The sequence below is a fragment of the Chiloscyllium plagiosum genome, chromosome 16 (genome assembly GCF_004010195.1).
Source record: "Chiloscyllium plagiosum isolate BGI_BamShark_2017 chromosome 16, ASM401019v2, whole genome shotgun sequence".
Classification (NCBI taxonomy): domain Eukaryota; kingdom Metazoa; phylum Chordata; class Chondrichthyes; order Orectolobiformes; family Hemiscylliidae; genus Chiloscyllium; species Chiloscyllium plagiosum.
In genome coordinates, this window is record NC_057725.1 from 65,453,435 (window position 1) to 65,473,169 (window position 19,735).

A 19,735-nucleotide genomic window follows, 5' to 3' on the forward strand; every position below is an offset into this window, starting at 1 on the left:
AGGTTTAGGGTGAGAGAGGAAAGATATAGAAGAGACCTAAGGGGCAACTTTTTCACAGAGGGTGGTACGTGTATGGAATGTGCTGCCAGAGGAAGTGGTGGAGGCTGGCACAAGTGTAACATTTAAGAGGCATTTGGGTGGGCATATGAATAGGAAGGGTTTGGAGGGATATGGGCCAGGTGCTGGTAGGTGGGACTAGATTGGGTTGGGAATCTGGTTGGCATGGACGGAAGGGTGTGTTTCCATGCTGTACATCTCTATGACTAAGTGACTAAGACTTTTTAAAGGCATCAAGAGAACTGGTAATTCATTTATTCAGTATTCAATATTTAAAATGTAAAACATATACAGTTTTCAACTCTGAAATACATTATAATACCTGGTTCTAGTCTCTTAACGTAAATCCCAGATTAGGTTCCTTTAGCAGTCCTGACCAGTCATTGCTCATTTACAGTGCTCTCGGCTGTGAAATGACTGCAGCTGCCTTAAAAGGTCTTGTCTACTTACATGGTAACAAAAGACATGTAATGTACAAATAATGGCTGAAGCCAAAGACACAGATATTAACACTAGGATGTTAATTTTGTTACATGATCGTTAACAACATGATGTTGAACTGGAACTTCAATTGTCATTGAGGGAGGGAAATTGATATAAAATAAAGCTAAGACTGGCACACCATAATCACCAATGAGACACAGCAGTCTTAAAATTAAGTGGAAACAAACTAGTCTGAAACACAAATTAAATCTGCAAGTATCATTTTCTAAAACCAATGCTGTTGGTTTGGGATATTTTGGATCTATCTTATACTTCCAGTTTTATAAAATTTAACTAAATTAAGTAAGGTTCCACTCAATGAGCAAATGTTAAAATCTGAAGTGATTTTCCTCAGTGTTAGGTTTAGATTATAAATAAAACTGAGTTGAGACCTGCTCTCATCCTAAACAGAATGATTCTGCACCTGAGGCCCAGATTTAGTGCTACTGCTTTACTTTCTTCAGTCAGTTCTTTCATTAGCACAGCATGTAGGGATGAGAGGGGTGAAAATGATCTTTGGCAGTAGCATGAAATTATGGGGAATTTGAGAGCAAGTTTATACTGATGTCAAATAGTACGGAATGGAAGGAGAAGACATTTTAAAAAAGATTATAATGTCGTCTTCCTCCATATTAAACTGATTTGAAATTAAATAAGATTGGCATTTATGTAAGCATAAAAGTGACTAATTGGAAACTGACAGGGCAGTCATGACCTGTAAGAAGAACAGGGGATAATATTTAGAAACAGTGCCCCCAGTTCATCAATTGTGTTATAGCGAATTTGCGTTAACGAAACGTGCATTATAGCAGAATGACCTGTGAAACCTTTGACAAGGTTCTGCATGATGGTAGACTAATTAAGTTAGATCACGTGAGATTGAGGATGAGCTTGCCAATTGGATACAAAGTTGGCTTAAAAGAGGGAGTGTAGGGTTATTTTTCAGACTGGGCGCCTGTGACCAGCACTACTCCACAGTAATCGGAGCTGGGTATACTTTTTTGTTTGTCGTTCATATAAAAGATTTAGATGAGAATTTAGAAAACATGGTTAGTAAGTGTGATATCAAGATTGGTGGTAAAGTGGACAGTGAAGAAGGTTGGGAGAAAGTGAGGACTGCAGATGCTGGGGATCAGAGCTTAAAAATGTGTTGCTGGAAAAGCGCAGCAGGTCAGGCAGCATCCAAGGAGAAGAGGAATCGATGTTTCGGGCATAAGCCCTTCTTCAGGAAAGTTATCTAAGATTGCAAGGAAATCTTGATCAGTTGGCTGAAGAATGGCAGATGAAGTTGAATTTGGATTAATGCAAGGTATTGCATTAGTAAAACAAACAAAGACAAGACTTAAACAATTAAAAGTAGGGCCTTATACAATTAAAAGTAGGGTAGTCTTGTAGAAGAGAGACACCTAGGGGTTCAGATACATAATTCTTGGAAGCTTGTATTACAAACAAACAGAGTGGTTAAGAGACGGTGATTGGCTTCATTGCTCAGATGTTTGAGTGTAGGAGTTGGGACATTAAATTAAGGTTGTACAGGGTGTTGGTGAGAGTTCTTCTGGAGTACTGTGCCCAGTTCTACTCTCCCTGTTATAGGAAGAATGTTATTAAGCTGTCGAGGGATCAGAAGAGATTTACTGGGATGTTGCTGGGGATAGAGGGTTTGACTTGTAAGGAGAGAGGCTGGATAGACTGGGACTTTGAAGCGTATGAGGTTGACGGTGATTTTATAGAGGTTTACAAAATCACGAGGGATGTAGGTAAAATGAATGGCAGGCGTTTTTTATTCCCCCCTTAAGGTGTGGGTTTTCAAGACAAGGGTCATTTTTTTAAGGTGAGAGGGGAATGATTTTAAAGATGTTTGCACAAAGAATGATTTGTATGTGAAATGAACCTTCAGAGGAAGTGGTGGATGCAAGTACAGTTGCAACGTCTAAGTACATAAATAGGAAATGTATGGAAGGATATGGGCCAAGCACAGGCAGGTGGGACTAGTTACATTTGGGACTATGGTTGGCGTAGACTGGTTGGACTGAAAGATCTGTATTGGTGCTGTTTGACTCTATGACTTGTGCAATCATTGGCAAACAACCCCATTTTGACCTTTATAATGGAGGCAACAACATTGGGGAAGCAGATGAGATTGTTTGGCCTAAGAACGTTTGCCTGAGGAACTCATGTAGTGGAGTCCTGTGGTTGAGATGATTGTCTTCAACATCTGTCTCCCCACCCACCTTCATGCTCAGTAGATCTCCAGTTGGTGAGGAACTTTTCCTGATTCCCATTGACTGCAGTTATGCGAGGGCTTCTCGATGTTTATACTGCAAAATCTTTTCTTGATGCTAATGGCAGTCAGTGTCCCCTTTTGAATTCATATTTGGACTAAGGGTGTTAATGAGATCTGAATCTTTGATAGCAGATTCTAAACATTGGCTCTCTACCACCTTTATGAACAAGGGCATGTGACAGATAGGAGCACCACCATTGACAAGGTTCCCTCCAAGCCACATAACATCTTGAATCAGAATAATACCTTAAATAGAAGCAGGAGTAGGCAGTTCAGCATTTCCAGACTATTTCACCCTTCAGTACAATTGTGACTGATCACATCTTGGCCTCAATTCCTTTCCTGCCCACTCTCCATAACCCGTCAACACACTAATTGAAAATCTGTTCATCTCCACCTGACATTTACTCAATGTTCAGGCATCCACCACAATTTAGAAAATTAATTGTACAGATTTATGATGCTTAAAGAAGTAATTTCTCCTCCTCTGTTTTTACAATCTAATACCTCTTATCCAAAAACTATGACCTCTCATTCTAGATTGTTTTCTCTTGTGGGACATCCTCTCTGTGTTTACTTTGTCAGTCCCCTTCAGGATCTTCTAAACCTCAAGTATATATCTCATTCTTCTAGTACAGGCCTAACAATTCAATCTCACTTCATTAAACAAATCCCTCGGCTCTGGAATCAATCCAGTGAATCTCCTACGAACTGCCTTCAATCAAATTGCATCCCTCTTCACATAAGAGGACCAGAACTGTATGTAGTACTCCAGGCATGGTCTCACTAATACCTATATCATGGTTCCTTCACTGTTGCCGGGTCAAAATCGTGGAATTCCTTCTCTCAAAGCACTGGGTGTATGTACACCACATTGAGTCCAGCTGTTCGAGAAGCTGGCTCACAACAACCTTTTCAGAGATGGACAAAAACTGCTAGACATGCTAATAACACTCTCTATCTTAAAACCAAACATTAAAAGGCGTAGCTGGTATACTTAGAGTCATAGAGATGTACAGCATGGAAACAGACCCTTCAGTCCAACTCGTCCATGCCAACCAGATATCCCAACCCAATCTAGTCCCACCTGCCAGCACCTGGCCCATATCCCTCCAAACCCTTCCTATTCATATACCCATCCAAATGCCTCTTAAATGTTGCAATTGTACCAGCTTCCACCACTTCCTCTGGCAGCTCATTCCACACACGTACCACCCTCTGCGTGAAAATGTTGCCCGGTAGGTCTCTTTTAGATCTTTCCCCCCTCACCCTAAACCTATGGCCTCTAGTTCTGGACTCCCCGACTCCAGGGAAAAGACTTTGCCTATTTATCCTATCCATGCCCCTCATAATTTTGTAAACCTCTATAAGGTCACCCCTCAGCCTCCGACGCTCCAGGGAAAACAGCCCCAGCCTGTTCAGCCTCTCCCTATAGCGCAAATCCTCCAACCCTGGCAACATCCTTGTAAATCTTTTCTGAACCCTTTCAAGTTTCACAACATCTTTCCGATGGGAAGGAGACCAGAATTGCACGCAATATTCCAAAGTGGCCTAACCAATGTCCAGTACAGCCGCAACATGACCTTCCAACTCCTGTACTCAATACTCTGACCAATGAAGGAAAGCATACCAAACTTCTTCACTATCCTATCTACCTGCGACTCCACTTTCAAGGACCTATGAACCTGCACTCTTTGTTCAGCAACAGTCCCTAGGACCTTACCATTAAGTGTATAAGTCCTGCTAAGATTTGCTTTCCCAAAATGCAGCACCTCGCATTTATTTGAATTATCTCCATCTGCCACTTCTCAGCTCATTGGCCCATCTGGTCAAGGTCCTGTTGTAGTCTGAGGTAACCCTCTTTGCTGTCCACTACATCTTCAATTTTGGTGTCATCTGCAGTTTTGTGATAGAAGTTTTAGATTTCGATTTTATTTACACAAGCACAGGAATACAGTGAAAAGTATATAATGTTGCCTCACACTGTGCCATCTTAGATGCAATGGTACTTCAGTACAAAATAGAAAAAGAAACAAAGTTGAAAAGTTAAGATTAGGTTAGATTCCCTTCATTATGGAAACAGGCCTTTCGGCCCAACAGGTCCACACCAACCCTCCGAAGAATAGCACACCCAGACCCATTGCCCTACCCTATATTTACACCTGACTAATGCACCTAACACGACAGGCAATTTAGCATGGTCAAGTCACCTGATCTGTACATCTTTAGATTGTGGGAAGAAACCGGAGCACCTGGAGGAAACCCACGCAGACACAGGGGGAGCATGTGCAAACTCCACAGTCACCTGAGGCAGGAATCGAACCCAGATCCCTGGCACTGTGAGGCAGCAGTGCTAACCACTGAGCCACCGTGCTGCCCCTTAAGCATTACCCTACTAGAATAAGTAGAAAAATAAATAAGGCAATAGTTACCATTCAAGTCTTCCTTAATATAAATAATGGAATGAAGTTAAACGTTCCACAAGCCTTGATGGGTCCTCCATTTAGCTTGCTCACCAGGAGACCTCCGCTGCCTGTTCTCTATCCTGCCACTGAAGATACAGGAGAACCTCCCTCACTGCTTACTCTTCCTATGTTGAGCTGTGGTGCTATCGCTGCTGCTGAAGTTGCCGCCTCTCCGATCTCCTCCTGCTGCCTATGAAACATGCCCAGGCAGGACTCACTCGCACGCCAAGATACTGCCACACCAAGCCGTGGGACCACCAGAGGCCGCCAAGTGACTGTCATGGGCTGGGCTGAGAGAGCGCCCTGCTGGGTTCGCGCTGAGGTCCTGAACGAACAAAAGTTGCAAAGAATTACTGAAAAGAAACGAGAAAGAAATGGACAGAGAAGATGAGCTCTGGGTGCAGTGTCCTACTCCACCACCATCTTGAATTGTTATGATCTCAGATCAGACAGTTAACATTATTGTCGAGAGTGTGGTGCTGGAAAAGCGCAGGCAGTCAGGCAGCATCCGAGGAGCAGGGGTTTCGGGCATAAGCTCTTCATCAAGAATGAGGCTTGTGGGTCGGGGCTAAGAGATAAATGGGAGGGGTTGGGGTTGGGGGGAGCTAGCTGGGAAAGCGATAGATGACTGAAGGTGAGGGAGAAGGTGATGGACGGGTCTGGCGGGCAGTGCCGAGTTGGAGGCTTGGGACTGGGATAATGTGGGGGGAGGGGAAATGAGAAAGCTGTTGAAATCCACATTCATCTCGTGTGGTTGCAGGGTCCAAGGCAGAATATGAAGCGTTCCTCCTCCAGGTGTCAGATGGTAATGGTTTGGTGGTGGAGGCAGCTCAGGACTTCCATGTCCTTGATGGTGTGGGAGGGGGAGTTGAGGTGTTCAGCCACAGAGCGGTGAGGTGGTTGGGTGTGGGTGTCCCAGAGATGTTCTGTGAAATAATCCACAAGAAGGCGCCTGTTTCCCCGATGTAGAGGAGACCACATCGGGTGCAACTAATGCAGTAGATGACATTGGTAGAGGTGCAGGTGAATTTCTAACAGATATGGAAAGATCCCTTAGGGCCTTTGATGGAGGTGAGGGGAGTGGTGTGGGTGCAGATTTTGCACTTCCTGCGGTGGCAGGGAAAGGTGCCAGGAGTGGGGTGTGGGCTGGTGAGAGATGTGGACCTGACAAGGGAGTTGCGGAGGGAATGGTCTTTTCGGAACGTGAATTGTGGAAGGAGGCCATCTGGGACTTGACTTCTCACGTGGGTGGCAATGCCCTCCAGTGCATCTCCTCCATGCACTGTCACCCTTGAATCCCACACTCCCAAAGCAATAAGGACAGAGCCTCCCTGGTCCTCACCTTCCACCCCACCAACCTCTGCATACAAGGCATCATCGTCCGCTAATTCTGCCACCTCCAAACAGACCCCACCACCAAAGATATATTTTCCCTTCCCACCCCTATCAGTGTTCCGAAAAGACCATTCCTTCCACGACTCCCTTGTCAGGTCCACACCTGTTCCTGGCACCTTTCCCTGCCACCACATGAAGTGCAAACCTGCGCGCACACCACTCTCCTCTGTCCAAAACCCTAAGGGATCATTCCACATGCATCAAATATTCACCTGCGCCTCTCCCAATGTCATCTACTGCATCCGTTGCACCCGGTGTGGTTTCCTCTGCATCGGGGAGACACTTTTTGCGGATCATTCGAGAGAACATCTGTGGTGTAAAATTATGTCCCAATACATGTGTGAATCATAATGTAACACATGTATTGGGCCAAGCAGTGGAATGTGGTGAAACGTTTAAAAATTATGTCCCAATACATGTGTGAATCTAACCGGAATGGAGGTGTTGCTTAGTCCCGTGTGAATCTTATTACACACCTCCCCGTGTGAATCTTCTTATCTGTATGTAACCAGAATGGAATGTGTTTTTTAGCCTTGCTCTGCTGTTCACATGAATGTTTATATCTGGAAAAGAGTATATCAGCTGGAAAAGTCTCCAGTTCGGTGAGTCTGCTCCGGGGTTACGTTTAACCGCTGAGCGTGGGTTGTTGGCAACCGCTCTACGAGAACTGACGGCTCCCAGTTCCGGTAACATGTAGAGTGAGTATAAGCCAGACCCGTTGTATGAGACCTGGTTGTGGCGACGCTGAGGGGAATAAAATGCCCATATTCTAGCAGACTCGCCTCTTGGTCGTTTGTTCTGTGTCAGACTACTCTCCTACGAACCTGACCTTGAGAATTTTTTTTAAAACAACATCTCTGGGACACCCGCACCCAGCAACCCCACCATCCCGTGGCTGAACACTTAACTCCGCCTCCCACTCTGTCAAGGACATGCAGGTCCTGGGCTGCCACCGCTGCCAAACCATTACCATCTGACGTTTGGAGGAGGACCGCCTCATATTCCATCTTGGGACCCTGCAACCTCACGGGATAAATGTGGATTTCAACAGCTTCCTCATTTCCTCTCCCCCCACATTATTCCAGTCCCAAGCCTCTAACTCAGCATCACCCTCCGGAACCGTCCATCACTCTTACCTATCACCTTCTCTCTCACCTTCATCTACCTATCACTTTCCCAGCTACCTCCCCCAACCCACTCCCATTTATCTCTCAGCCCCAACCCACAAGCCTCATTCAGATGAAGGGCTTATGCCCAAAACGTCGATTCTCCTGCTTATTAGATGCTGCCTGACTGGCTATGCTTTTCCAGCAATACACTCTCGACTCTGATCTCCAGCATCTGCAGTCCTCACTTTCTCCGAGGTAACGTTATTGTTATGGTTTAAGACAGGATCACCAAATTATTTTCCCATATTGTTAGGGATCTGTCACCATTATTTTGAAATGAGACAAAATATGAGATCCAGGAGATTCATTAAAAGAATGAAGCCAAAAGGTTCCATTTCTTTGCACAAACAATGGTACTATATCAGCTAGAACTATTGTGCAACATCTACAATATATGTATAACTTATTTCTAGCACCCAAAACTACCATGGTTAATATGAATAATGTATAGTGATTGGATATTATATTGTGCATTGTGCCATCAAATGGCAAATGGTGTCAAGAAAGATATCACAAATTATTTAGTAAGGGCCCCCACAGATGTTAATGCTACTGTGGATTATCAAATCTTGTTAAACTTCACAGTGGATAACAAATCTTTACTTTTGCCAATCTCTGTCTCAAGACCATTCATTCCCCTATCCTACTTACCTTGACTCCAAAGGTTGCCCTCCAGTACTTGCTCATTAGAGCTTTTTGCTAACTGCTTCTCAATAAGCATCTAATTCATTTTTCTTTTCCAGAAAAACAGTTCACCAGCTCAGTTCTGCATGAAGCTTGCCTCACAGTGACATAGTGATCAGGACTGAGAGTGCATGCTGTCACCAGGTTCTAAGTCATGGGAACAGGAGTGGGTCATTCAGCCCCTCGAGCCTGTTCCGCCACTCGGTGAGATCATGGCTGATCTGTAGCCCAACTCAGTATACCTGCCTTTGGTCCATATCCCATTTATATTTATTTTAAAAATCTATCTTAGTTAAAACTAACAACTGATGTAGCACTAACTATGGTTTGTGGGAGACAGTTCCAAATCTGTACCCTTGTTTGTGTGTAGAAGGGGTACAGTTACATATCTGGGACAAGGAGCAGGATGGCAATAGGGCAAAATACTCCAAACTCCAACACCACTATAACCCTGCATGTGCTCTGCACTGCATGCTAACTTGCATCACAAGTTGTGGTTGTGCTACCTACTTTCATCTCCATTAATGTCAGCCTCTCATTCCATTGTGAAACAGCCCACAATAGGACAAAAAGAATCGAGACAGGTGTTGGGCTAACTTGACAATTAGCTCATCATTCTTTCCGTAGAAAGCATCTGGCTGACCTCCCCAAGCTGTTGATTTGCTGTGCAAGGGCTGAGTGAAGGCTACCACCCAATCCTCACCCTATTCCCCCATTTCCTGTTGACTGAAGCCTGCAGACAACTATGACAAACTTCCTTCCTCTATGAATGTAGGTTTGTTTGCTGAGCTGGAAGGTTAGTTTTCAGACGTTTCATCACCATACTAGGTAACCTCTTCAGTGAGCCTCCAGATGGTTTGTCCTGCTTTCTATTTATATGTTTGGGTTTCCTTGGGTTGGTGATGTCATTTCCTGCGGTGTCATTGTTTTCTGTGGTGATGTCACTTCCTGTTCTTTTTCTCAGGGGTGGTAAATGGGGTTCAAGTCAATGTTTTTGTTGATAGAGTTCCGGTTGGAATGCCATCTTTCTAGGAATTCTCGTATGTGTTTCTGTTTGGCTTGTCCTAGGACGGATGTGTTGTCCCAGTCGAAGTAGTGTCCTTCCTTATCTGTATGTAAGGATGCTAGTGAGAGAGGGTCATGGCTAGGTTTTGTGGCTAGTTGATGTTCATGTATCCTGGTGGCTTACTGAAGATTTAGATTTTTAGATTTAGATTACATTACAGTGTGGAAACAGGCCCTTCGGCCCAACAAGTCCACACCGCCCCGCTGAAGCGAAACCCACCCATACCCCTACATTTACCCTTTACCTAACACTGCGGGCAATTTAGCATGGCCAATTCACCTGACCTGCACATCTTTGGACTGTGGGAGGAAACCGGTGCACCCGGAGGAAACCCACGCAGACACGGGGAGAATGTGCAAACTCCACAGAGTCAGTCGCCTGAGGCGGGAATTGAACCCGGGTCTCCGGCGCTGTGAGGCAGCAGTGCTAACCACTGTGCCACCGTGATGTTACCTAATATGGTGACACAACGTCCGAAAATGAAACTTCCAGCTTAACGAGCAAACCTACATCTAGAACCTCAACCTGAGCCTCAAATTTTCTCAAAACTTGATTCCTTCCTCTATGTCTGTGCTAAACAGCATGGCAAGACAACTGTAATATGGACCTGAGGGGTTCAAAGTGCAAGAAAGCAATACAAGACAGGAATCATATGAGCATCTAAGTAGGCTCAGAGTGAGTGAACATAAAGAGAGCAATGAAGATCCTGGTCCAGTCTGTGTGTTCCTGTGTCCAAAGTGTCCTTGCTGCAGTTGTTGGAGTACAGAAGCATTCAGTAATTGGAGACTTGCAATGATAGTTCCTAGTGGCTGGCATGTTTTGGATGCCGATGTCTGGATATGAATTGTGTGTGGCCATCTCCTGAGATATTGTTGCCTGGTGTCCAACCTGGAAATCATTTGGAGCAAATGGCAAGCTGCATTTGGAAAATATATGCTTCAAATCCTATGTCCGGTTTTCTTGACACCTAGCTTATTTGTCAAGTTTGGTAAGGTGGATAGAATATTAATGAAAAAGTTGGGCTGTCAACAAGGCATTTAACAGGCAATAGTGCCACTTAACTGCCAAATTCCACAATGCTTGTAAAAAACATTTAAAAAATGGTCCAGCTGCTCCTCATATTGAGATCAGTCTTGCTGAACTTCTCATCCTATTCTGCTACACAGCTTACCATAGCTGATGTTACTCAGACCCCTAATAGATTCTGCCCTTTGGAATTATTAGATTTTGGAAAACATTTATCTGGTTTCGTAATATCCTTCAGGAGAAGAAATGTTTCATAGTTGCCCGCTGTGGTCAATGTGTAATTCCACACCCACATCGATTTAGTTGACTCTTAACTGTCCTGACAGATGGCCTTTCGAGCAGCTCAACCGTACCAAAGGATTAAAGAAAATTGAAAAAGAATAAGCCTCATTTCACCAAGGCACTAGAAACAAAAGGCAAACTAGGCAAATGTGCAAGATCTTTTCTGACATCTTGGCGCTTGTAGCAAGACTGGTGAAACTGCCCCACACAGTAGTTGGTAACAGCCTGACATAGTCAACTCGTCCATGCTGTAAAGACAGTGTCCTCGATATTGTTAACGCTGTTCTGTATATGTCCTGACTTACAGACAAAACAGACTATGCAGAAATTACAAGAGTGTGGTGCTGGAAAAGCACATCAGGTCAGGCAGCATCCAAGGAGCAGAAGAGTCAATGTTTCAGTCACATGCCCTTCATCAGGAATGAGGTTGTGAATTGAGGGGGCGGTGAGATAAATGGGAGCGGAGTGGGGTGGGGATGGAGTGGAAATCTGATTACTATCTTATGCTATCCCTCAACTATTGAATGAATATCCTCTATATTGAACATCGCTTGGAATAAAAGGCACAGAAGTTGTGTTTGGGACTTCATTGTCCATTACCAGTTGTGGTTTGGTGGCCTTGTCTTGAACGCCGTTCCTGCCGGACTGGGTTTGCAGTAGCTGGTAAGAAAGCCAATGAGAGAAAATATACTTAACTTTACTCTTTCCAAATAGATCTGTTACAAACCATCAGTCCAGGATAATACTGGCAAGAGTAGCCAATACAGTGTGTTTCTGGCAATAAAACAGCATCAGGCATATATAAAAATGAGAGAAAACTACAACTTGGGGCTCCCTAAATGCCAAACAGTGAAAGCTGATGTGGTAGAGCTAAGCAATCTCATAACCAATCATTCAGCTCAAAGCTCAACATTGTTGTTCATCCAGTCATGAATTGAACTGGGCAACTAACTGGAAGAGGATGTTACACAAAGATCCCCATCTCCAAAGATCTGTTGGGGCTCCTCCATCAGTTCAAAAGACAAGACTGGAGAATTTGCGCACACCTTCAGCCGGAGACCCCGGCCAATGTCGAGCAGCGAACGGAGTAGCAGCAGAAGCTAACAAAGAAGAGGGAAAGGTGAACTCTGTTGCAGTAAACTCTTGTATTCAGTGTTTCAAGATGCTGCGCTGGGGCATAGTGACACTTTGTGTTCTGCTTTTGAAAAAAAACATTTTTACATATGACACTAAATCTAATATAAGTGCCAAGTGGATGGTCTGTTTTTGCCTGCTCCTGACGTCACCAGCATTACCGATGGCAACCTTCAATCAACTTGATTCATTCCACATGATATCAAGAAATGGCTGAAGACACTGAAAGAACAAAAAGCTATGAGCAGTGACAACATCTTGGCAGTGTTACTGAAGAGGTACTATGCTCCAGAACTAGCCATGCTCCCTAGCTAAGCTGTTTTAGTACACTAGCATCTATGCAACAATGTGAATAATTATGCAGGTGTGTCCTGTCCACAAAGAACACTGCAAATACAACAAGTTACTGTCCAATCTGTCAACTCTGTATCATCAGCAAAGTGATGGAAAGTGTTGTCAGCAGTGCTATCACATGACACTTACACAGCAATGACCTGCTCTTTGCTCGTTTAGATTTTCATTTCAGATTTGGTTCAAACTTGGGCAAAGGAGGTTAGCTGAAGATGTAAGATGAAAGTGATTGTCCATGACGTTAAGACCGCATTTGATTTTTGATGTAAAGAAATTCCCAGTGGGAATTGGGGAATGCTCCCCAATGGTTGGAGGTAAATCTAGAACAAAGGAAAATGTTTGTGATTATTAGGGACCACTCATTTCAGCCTCAGGACATTATAGCAGGTGTTCCTATGTAATACAGGTCTCCCATCTTGGTCTATTTCATCAATGAACTTTCCTCTAACAAAAGGTCAGAAGTGTGGATGTGTGCTAATGTTTGCACAGTTTTCAACAGTTCACAACTTGGATACTGAAGCAGTCCATGTCCATATGCAGCAATAACCAGACAATATCTGCAATTGAACTGATAAGTAGTCATATTCATGCCACAGAAGTACCAACCAATGACCATTTCCAATTGGAGAAAATCCAACTATCTCCCTTGACATATATTGCCAGATTTTCCACAAACAACATCCTCTGGTTACGATTAGCTAGAAACTTAAAAGTAGCAATATAAAAAACAGTAGCACCATATTTAAGGCACAAGTCAAGAGTCTTATGAAATATTTGTTACTTTCCTGATTGACTGATCTTCACAAATGTTGGAAGTACAATATCATCAAAGACAAATCAGCCTGCTAGATTAGCCATGCTCCCCATTTACTACTGTATATATTTGCACCCTATAACATTGATATATAGATTGACATTGTGTGTTTGATATAAGGATGCCTGCAATAACTTGCCAAGCTTCCTTTGTAAACATTTAGTAATCCAACAAACTTTACCACTTAAGACTGGGTCAGTGACATCACTGCTGGAATTACAGGGGAAGAAGCAGTTGAATGTGATAGTATTTTTGTTGGACGCCCGTTTTGGCTGTATTGCCAGCTCTTGGCTTTGCATTGTGCTGTCTGGCCTGTTAGGCCTGACAAGGCTTGCAAACTGGGCTATGAGGCCAAGCAGGGTTATGTTATGTCTTGAGTGCAGGTTTGTAATGGTGGCAGAAAATGTCCTGTTCCTGTGCAATCTATGGTACACCAGTGCATCATGGTGTCAGTCATCTGAAGTTTGCACAAAGCCTTCAGTCTGATGCTGAGGAGTAAGCTGGTCAACGCTGTAGAGGGTAGAGAGTATTAGACTTGTACTGGCTAGGTGAAGATGCCACATACAAGTTCTTTGAGGTTGTTCTCACTGAGCCTTTTTACAAAGCGATCTATCCCAATCTTAATATCAATTGATCACAAATTCTGGACTTAAGCACAAAGAAAAGTGTGGCCTAACAACTGCTGGCACGAAGAATCATGTTTTGGGCAAGGGTTGCAAAACCATTTTACTGTTAGAGGCTGTTGTCGTGCTGCATGGAGAAGGCATAGTATCTTGCAGCTGTGCCGTTACTGTTAACATGTTGTCTCTATATGTTTTACATTGATACATTCGGGGTTTCCTGCTTTAAGGTAAAGAAAAGGTTCCTTCCAAGCTGCACGCAACCCTGATGTGGAACTCTGCCTCCATTGCTTCACTGTCACTGGATCAAAATCCTGGAAATCCTTTCCCAATAGTACCAGATTGACTGTCCCTACCTTTTGCAAGAGCAATTTCAGGAGGCTAGAGAACAAATTGTGGAGCCTTTCCACCAGTGAACAAAACCCAAAATGAATTAAAAGAAATTAGGAAAGCTATTACCCAGTTATCATAATGTAATGACGAGGAAGTGCTGGTGTTGGACTGGGGTGGGTAAAGTTAAAGATCACACAACAACAGGTTTATTCGGAAGTATTAGTTTTTGCAGTGCTGCTCCTTTGTCAGGTAGCTAGTGGGGCAGGATCATAAGACACAGAATTTATAGCACAAGATCATAATGCCAGGCAACATCAGTTGTATGATTTATATTTGTGTAAGGTATTATTTGTCTCATTACCATGCAAAGCAATACTTTTCACTGTATCTCAGTATACAAAAGAGTTCATCACCAAATACAATAAATAGTTGGTAAGTGGAATAGGATACTACTTAGTTCTCCCTTGTGTGCAATTCAGTGTAAATTGAAACTTGGGGGCCTGTCTGTCAGTAATGGCAGAAATCAAACCCACAGCAGAGAAGCTTAAAAACATAGAAGTTAGAAGCAGGAGTAGGCCATGTCACCCCTTGAACCTGCTTCACCATTAAAAATTCAAATTGATCCGTCAAGCTCAATACCCTAATCCCACCCTACATCCACATGCCTTTTGACACAAAATAACTATATCTTCCTTCTCCTTGAAAACAATGATTTGGTCTTGACTATTTCCTGTGATAGTGAGTTACACCAGCTGACCATTTTCTGGATGAAGAAATGTTCCCTTATCTCAGTCCTAAAAGGTGACCACTTATCTTCTGACTATGACCTCTGGTACTGAATTCCCCAAACATAAGGAACATTCTTCCTGCATCTTGCTTATCTGGTCCTGTTAGAATTTTTATAGGTTTCTTTGAGAACCCCTCTCATTCTTCTAAACTCCAGTGAATACAATCTTAACTGATTCAGTCTCTCCACATATGTTAGTCCTGCCATCAGTGGAACTGAGTTGTTAAACCTTAGCTGCGTTAGCTGTACAGCACCCACCCACTTGCCACCTATCTCCTATTTGCCTTCTTTTCTGCTTGCCAACAGTCCTACTTAGTGTTTCCCTCCCAAACCACCCACTTATCAACCCTTTCTCCTGCTTGCTGCTTTCTTATCTTGGTCCTCTTTGAGTGTTTTGGAGAAAGATGGTCAGAGGGAGCAAATGAGTGAGAGGGTTGGTGGATAAATAGCAAGTACCAGAGAGGTAGTGGATCGTAGGAATGGCCTGAGCACTGCAGAATCTGTCACTTCATTCTGAAATAAAAACATTATTGAAAAGGCTTCAACTGTTATGTCTAGGATGCAAAGGATGGTGGAGCAACTGCAACGTAAGAATACCAAATTGTGAATCTACTGAGTCCGCTCCTCAGTGCATTCCCTTACAGTAGTGTCAACTTGAATTTGAAATCTGACACTTGCATATTTGGAGAACAGTGCACCAAATTGACTGTAACTGCTTAGATTTTTGAGATTTTGAAATCAATAAAGTTTGTAAAAATAAGTTATCCACATTGATGTTGAGGTGTAACATATTAAGGCACTGATACAATTATGAATACAAATTTCTATGGAAATGTGGACTAAAATGATGTTTTAAAGTGATATTATGTGCAGAAAAATTTCCCATCTTGATCTTTTCCACATTTGTATAAGGCAGATTTGTAGCTAACTACAGAAGATGTACTTTCCCTTTGGATTAGCATTGACCTGTCTATTGAACGTCTTATGGAGCAATGCAGCTATGGTAAGATGTGGATGACAAATTGCATATATTTATATCCCTAATTGCTTTGATAACAACATTATAACACATTATTATTTTAATGCAGGAACAGCATTTATTGACGTCCTCATTTCAAGGTTCGTTTCTTGTACAGACTTTCAAGGCCAGGTATTTCAAGTTTGAAAGTATAACTGGACATCCTAATTTGATGCATGCTGAATTCAAAAGGAAAGCAAAGGATTTTTCATAAAGATTATTCATAGTATTTTATTTTTCAGTGCATTTTAGGAAGGTAATTGCAATCATGCTGTACAATATCCAGTTTTTCTAATTATTTCATTCATTGAAGGCCAGAAATTATTGTTCGCACCTAAATGTCCTCAGTAAGGTGGTGGTAAACCGACTTCTTGAACATCTGCAGACAATGTGGTGTAAGTCCACTTTTAGTGCTGTTAGGGAGGTTGTTCCACGAGGTCGACCCAGCAACAGACAGGGATCAGTGAAATAATTCCAAGTCACATTGATGTGTGACTTTGAGTGGAACTTATAGATGGAGGTGGTGCTCCCATGCAAATGCTGCTGTGGTTCTTCAAGCTGTTGCAGCTTTGGAAATTGCTATCAACAAGAGTTGGTGCTGTGCATCTTACATGAAACACATTTTTGCCACTGACTACACCAGTGATGGAGGTCATGAATGTTCTGAGGAATGGTCACTGGACTAATGCATTAACTCTGATTTCTTCCCACAGATGCTGCCAGACCTGCTGAGGTGCACCAACAATTTCTGTTTTATTTCTGATTTCCAGCATCTGCAATTCTTTTGGTTTTCATGAATGTTAAAGTTGGTCTGGATGGTGGGGTTGGGTCTCTTGCATGTTGTTGGAGTTGAACTCACCTGTGACAGTGGAGAATATTGCAAGGCTTGTGCCTTGTGGATGTTAGAAGATGAGTTATTCACCACAGAACTCCCTTTGATCTGCTGTTGATGGTCCAGTTAGTCTCTGGGTATTGGTGACACCCAGACACTCGATGATAGGAGATTAAGCAATGGTCATGCCATTGAATGTCATGTGGGATTGGCAGTTGTCCCCTAGTTATGAGATGCTTGCAAACTCTGTGAATCTAATACTATCCTTAATTTACCTTGTTATCATGGTCGGGCCACATTGCCTGCTTTGTTTCTGTGCCAGACTGAAATTAACAATTGTGAAGAGAAATCAGAGTTAATGTTTCAAGTCCGGTGACACTTCTTCGGAACTGGTGGTAGCTAGGAAAATGTTGGTTTATGTGCAGAAGATGGGGTGGAGGTAAGGACCAAACAGTAGATGGGGATAGAGTCCAAAGAGAGACAAGAACAATTGGACAGACAAAGAAGTTTTGTTATTTAAGAATAACAAAAAGATGGGGTACTGGGCTAATGGTCGGATACTTGGTAGTGTCCCAAGGGCCTGTACTGCGCTGTATTCTTCTATGTTCTATCTATGTTCTATGTTCTAAGTGGATATCTGACAAGGACAGTGAGTAGCTGTTAATGGAGAGTAATAGTGGCTAACAGTAAGTGGTGTGTAATGGCAGATTATGTGATAACACGGCCTAGTGTGTGGGGTTGGGAGCGAGGATATAGGAGAATTCAGGTCCTAAAATTATTGAACTCTGTATTGTGTCCTGAGGGCTGCACGGTCTCTAAGCAGAAAATGAGGTATTGTTCTTCCAGCTTGCACTAATCTTTACTGGAGCACTGCAGCAAACCTGATATATGGAGATGTTGGCCAGGAAACATGGTGACAGGCAACTGGAAGCTCAGAGTCTTTTTTGCGGGCAGAACATAGATGTTCTGCAAAGCGGTCAGCCAGTCGACATTCTGCTCCCAAAAGTGTCCCTGAGCTTCCAGTTGCCTGCCACTTTAACCCATCACCCTGTTATAGGGGACAAGTTACCTCACATGTCTTATTTCATTCAATGCCAATTAGAAATTTGGTACAAATACTAAAAAGCTTTGATTAGATCATGTTTCTCAATGTTACACAGTTTCCATAAAATGTTTTAAATTGTTCACTGTTGACTATTCACTACCTAACAGCACTGTGGGTTGTACCTATTCCTCAAGGATTGAAGCAGTTCAGGAAGGCACTTCAACTGAAATTAGGAATGGACAACAACTGGTGCCAAGCCAGCAATGCCAATTTCCCAAGAAATAATTTGAATATCATAGTTGTTTTAAAAACTTCTTGAGCACTATAAGACTAATTTCTTCAGCTTAGTGAGGTAGCCAATGAACAACTAAGTCAGAAAGGCCCAAGTTCAAGCTTTTTTGTTGTTAAATGGTCTTATTAGGACAGTAAAACAAGCACTAAAGTTGCCTACAGCTGTCAGGTCTATTGCATCTGCTCTATTTTGAATTTAAATATTTTCCCTTCATATCCTTTGTGACCAGAGTGCTTAGAGGAACTAGCAATCACTTGCAGGTGCATTCAAACAAGTATGCAGGGATCAAAGGCTCAGAGATTTTTGGCCCTTTGTTTTAAAATTCAGCTTTTTAATCCATTCAGTTAAATTGAATAGAACAGAATATCCTTTTATTGTCATGTGTACAGAAGTACAAAGTACAGTGAAAAGTTTATAATGTTGCCCCATATGGCGCCATCTTAGGTATAGATCTGAGATCCAAAATACAGAAGTAAAGGGAACAACCAACAGTTGTTCATAGTATAAGTTAGGAAAATGAGAATAAAGTTAAAAAGATAAACATTAGTCTTTCAGATTTCCACATGTGGTCTGCCCAGGCTCACAAGCTGCTGACCGTCTGCACCAGGCCAACACCTGCCCAGTCCACTCAGGCCTCCAGTCTGCTGGCAGTTCCCACTCCGCTTGAGCGTCCAACCCACTGGCCACTCCATGCCTCCAGCCCACTCTACCTCAGGAGAAAATACCAAGAGAGGAAAAAAGAGAATAAAACTGGAAATAGAATGGAGGAGCTCAGGTTGGAGGGTCCTACTCCACTGCCATCTTGACCTGATAAAATTGTGGTTAATCTAGATTATAACTCCTTTAACTCTGTTCCACATTCCTGAATGTCGTTGCCAAATAAAAATCAACCTTGACTTTGACATTTTTAATTGATGTAACCTGAACAGGTTCTTGGGCTTTTAAGTTTCCACTTTTTAAAAAAACAATTCTAGCCCTCGGTCCTTTTCACCACACTAATTTTGTAATGCATGATATGCGCAAGTTTGCTGTTTGGCGTGTGTGTGTGTGTTGCTTTTTTTGGTACTGTAGTAAGGAAGTGTCCAAGTGAAGGCAGTCTGTTCATGTGTGTGGATGAAGCTCGATCCCTTTTGAGAATTTGCCTCCGTCCCTCTGTAGCACCACAATAAGCTGTTCCACCTGGATGATTGAGAAGCAGCTGCTGCCAAGTTGCCTTCCTGCATTGATGGCACCTCAGTTGGAGCAGTCTAGGTATAATCAATGGTGGTGAATTTCCCAAAGGAGGTCTCTTCCTACATATGATTTATCACTCTTATGGCTGGCTTGAATAACAATGAAAGACCAAATACAGTACACCTGAGATCCACTCCCTATATCATTGGTTGATCAGTGGTGCTGATGGTACAGCTACCTAAAATGGCATTCATTTCTGACAGTCTATACACTACTAAAGCATTTAATTTGCTCTGACATTGCCTGCTGTTGATCGGTTTTAAATGAGTTATGTTCAACATCTATGTCGACCTCAGAATAACTGTCTTTCCTCCAGCTTTTGAGTGGGCTGCCCAAGTTACCCATTCCTCAATCTCTTTTGTGAT

At 42.8% G+C, this 19,735-nt stretch overlaps 1 protein-coding gene and 1 pseudogene across 1 annotated transcript in view; both read left to right on the forward strand.

Annotated features, from left to right (window-relative positions):
• The window catches only part of LOC122558116 (astacin-like metalloendopeptidase), a 200,940-nt gene that overhangs the window by 12,696 nt on the left and 168,509 nt on the right, over positions 1-19,735 (forward strand). The window contains exons 2-3 of the mRNA XM_043706434.1: positions 15,867-15,953; positions 16,039-16,069. Of these exons, the coding sequence (XP_043562369.1) occupies positions 15,888-15,953; positions 16,039-16,069 (97 nt within the window). The 5' untranslated portion in view covers positions 15,867-15,887. The remainder of the gene's footprint in view (positions 1-15,866; positions 15,954-16,038; positions 16,070-19,735) is intronic.
• On the forward strand, positions 11,873-14,364 carry LOC122558115 (annotated as a pseudogene).